Here is a 3,617-nt window from a genome sequence, read left to right as displayed (position 1 = left end):
ATATAGTAACTATGAAACTGGAAAAAATTTCATTTTCTAATTTCACTTTTGTTTTGCAGGGCTGAAAAGTCAATAATACAGGAATTGAGAAATGAGAAATGAGAAAATTAGTGAAGTAACTCTTGAAAAGAAAAAATCGAATTGCATAGCATGTTATTAAGTGGAGCAGTTGCAATGGATGAACAAATATAATACTCGGAAGCTTCAATCTGCGGAACAGGGAACAGGAGTCGTCCCCACCTCTTCCATCTTGAGTGAGAGAGTGGAAAGAAACAGGGGAGTCACGACTCACGCGCCAGGAGGTCCCGCCTCGATAAACCCTGTTCTGCAAGTGGCGTGCATATATAATATGCTATATATAATTGTCAGGATTTCCTCTCTCTTACCAAGTGGAGAGATGTCATAGGACATAATACAAACAAACGGATAGCGTAAACTTCGTTAAAAATTTGAATCTTGCTTTGCTCCCATTGTTAGGATATGCGTGCTGTATTATAGGTGCTCGCGGTGTTTTATAGATGTTCTGTACGCAATCCAGTTTACCTAAGATATCGTCTGAAACAACCTTTCAAAGAATATTTGATGCTCCATTATTGTCTTCCAAAGAATATAATAATATATCGATAATCGACCGATTAGATGAACATCACATCAACAACTGCGGCGTCTTTCGCTCTTGATGTCTGCTAGGTTTGTGAGCACATGAGTTCCCATCATTAATTTATATATTGCAGTAGAGATTCAAGTCTGCGCAGGTCCGTGCGTTATGATGGTTTGCATGGTCGTGCCAAGAAGTCTGCAGCTCCAAGCACTCTGAAGAAGTCGGAGATGGACTGTCCCAGTGTGGTTCTAAGCTTGGGGTACTGTCCGATGGACGCTGAAATGAGTTCTATCAATTGCAACAAGAAGAATACTTCTCCATCTAGACCTGCCTCTGATGAAGTTGAAGAGCCGACTATGAAAGACGCAATGGAGGGTGACTCTTCCACTGAACACAATCAAGACAATGAAGTGGGCAGCGCTGTTACTGAAGAATTCAGCCCTTCTATGAAGGGTTCCTCAGAGAACGGAAGACAGCTAGAGTTGGAGGAAGGTCAGTTCAAGGATTGGGTTTTAGCAAGATCGAAGGGAAAGAATGTTCGTGGGCTGGAGAGTCTGGGCGGTGGAATAAACGTAGTACCGGAGTCTGCCCGAGAGTCGCACGGACTCGAGGTTATGAGAAGATATTCATTAATGTTGTTGCAGGAAACTGGTAAGCTGCACTCGTCTCAGTACAAGGGCGTGGTTCCTCAGCCCAATGGCCGATGGGGTGCACAGATTTACGAGAAACACGAACGCGTTTGGCTGGGAACGTTCAACAAGGAAAAAGACGCTGCCATAGCTTACGATAGAGCGGCCCTCAAGTTCCGGGGTCGGGACGCTATGACCAATTTCAGTTTGGCCCGTGGCGGCAATCCGGAAGCCCGATTCATGAGGGAGCACACAAAGGAACAAATCGTCGACATGCTTCGAAAGCACAGTTATGATGAAGAATTTGAACATAATAGCAAGAGGATCATGATGACGCCTGTTCGGCCGGCCAGTACGAATAACGAGGAGTCAGGGTCGGAGGGGTCCGGCCAGAAAGAGACGGAAACCAGGTGGCCGGACGACCGAAACGGAAATTCTGGAATGGCGGGTCTTCTTCGAGAGCACCTTTTCGATAAGGCCGTCACGCCCAGTGACGTGGGCAAACTGAATCGCCTTGTTATTCCCAAGCTGCATGCTCAGAAATACTTCCCTTTGGTAATAGATTCCAGCGAGAAGGGGTCGGTCTTGGATTTCAAGGAAAACACGGGAAAAATCTGGCGTTTCCGTTACTCGTATTGGAAGAGCAGCCAGAGCTACGTGCTGACCAAAGGGTGGAGTCGGTTTGTGAAGGACAAGAAATTGAAGGTAGGCGACTTTGTTTCGTTTCACAGGGGATCGCCGGAGCCTCGTCAGCTCTACATCAGCTGGAGAGACAGGGCATCGGTTCGGCCCCCACTTGGAGTCGGCCCCCAATCCCGCGAATCCAAAGCGGAATTTGTGCATCAAGGTTCGCTGTCGTTGTCCTCGAATAGTTTCAATTCCGGAACCCAGGTTACCGTCGTCGGTAACGCTGAATGGTTGCCCATCGTCTGGCCCAGTTCTCGTAATTCCGCCGCCTTTACGCAGCTCAACTCTAATTATATCCTTCCCGTGGTCAACAAAGTGGGTAATTTCGATCATCTGTGCTCCCATATCCTGGAAACTTCTCTTAACGGAGACTTTTCTTTCCGTTTCTCAGAGCCGCCCGCCACACAAACGGACCAGGACAGATTCCGCACTATTAATACCGACGAATTGCCAACGATTGGTTTGTACTTGAACCTTCACAACTCGCTCAATTCCGGCGACGGAAGTACAAATATCAAACCACTGCATCAGCCCTCCGCGGCACAAGAAATGGAGACCCCGGAGCAGAAAACGACATCGAGTCTTGATCCTGCGAGCAAGAAAGGAGTAAGACTTTTTGGAGTGAGTTTGACGGAATCTTAATGATCGTCACTATAGCCGAATTTACGGTGAGATATCTTCCCATCCCTTCCTGTCCCACGACGACGCTGCTACAGTGCACTGTATGGAAATAATAGGCTGTACTTAATAAGCGACACTGCAAGGGAAAAGTGCGAAAGGTCTCCCACCGATACGCTATGGAATTTCTTGAGTATTTTATCCGGTAAAATTGAGTCAGTGAAAGTTTTAGGGTGTTTTTATGCACTTACAGTGCACTGTAATGAAAGTAATGGTGTTTTTAAGTACTTGCTATTGGTGAGCTGAGGTATTGAGCCCCGTTATTACATATAGTTAATGCTTTTAAAAAGTTGGGCATTCTCTATTGTAATGGTCTAGATTTGAGCAAAAGTTTTAGTTGGTCTGAGTCACTTGGTAGGTGGTTTTGGTTGCATTTAAGTGGAGAATAATAATAGATTTATTATTAAATGGATTTTTTTTAATATGTGTGGGGTTTTCTAATTTTTGTATTTATTTTTTTACTTTACATTATTTTATTCTTAACCAGATATTTTAAATTTATATTTGAAGGGAATTATTTAGATTTAATTCAAAAAGCTTTCATGTTCTTTATCATCTAGGTTTATGATTAGTGATTTTCACATTTATATATAGTTTATAAATTTCTATCTGAAATGTAATTTTTTATTTTTGTGGTTATTGTTTTTTCAAAAGCTTGCTCACACCAAGGGCTCTATTCATGCCACTTCATCCCTACCAACTTCCTAATTTTGTTTCCATGGATGTTGGTTTTAGTATTTTTCCTCTACATCAATCTACTAAACTAACAATCTCATATACAATATTTTATTATTAACAAAATACCTCTACTTTAAATTTGAAGGGGGAATGTTTAAATTTGAAGAGGGAATGCTTTGGATCTAATTCAAAAAACATTCATGTTCTCTACCATGTACATTTATATCTAGCCGTGAGAATTCACCAACCCTTATAATCATTTTCCCATTTACATAGTTCACAAATTTCCATCTCCCAATTACTTTTTTTTTTTCTTTTTTTCTTTTTGGTTATTGCTATTTCAA

The 3,617-nt window shown here is 42.5% G+C and overlaps 1 protein-coding gene across 1 annotated transcript; it reads left to right on the top strand.

The window, feature by feature from the left end:
- The first annotated feature begins 669 nt into the window (after positions 1 to 669).
- On the top strand, positions 670 to 2,968 carry LOC149150616 (uncharacterized). Its single transcript, XM_089440105.1, has one exon. The coding sequence runs from the start codon at positions 829 to 831 to the stop codon at positions 2,557 to 2,559; it is 1,731 nt and encodes a 576-aa protein (XP_089296231.1). The 5' UTR covers positions 670 to 828; the 3' UTR covers positions 2,560 to 2,968.
- The last annotated feature ends 649 nt before the right edge of the window (positions 2,969 to 3,617 follow it).

Source organism: Pinus tabuliformis, chromosome 9 (genome assembly GCF_031772625.1).
Source record: "Pinus tabuliformis cultivar Carrire ecotype Pingquan chromosome 9, CPIR1, whole genome shotgun sequence".
In the NCBI taxonomy this organism is placed as follows: Eukaryota; Viridiplantae; Streptophyta; class Pinopsida; order Pinales; family Pinaceae; genus Pinus; species Pinus tabuliformis.
The sequence above is the reverse complement of the archived record's forward strand: the minus strand, read 5'-3'. Positions and strand labels throughout refer to the sequence as shown.

Excerpts from the sequence above, each read along its gene's own strand:
- LOC149150616 (XM_089440105.1), top strand. The coding sequence starts at position 829 with ATGGACTGTCCCAGTGTGGTTCTAAGCTTGGGGTACTGTCCGATGGAC.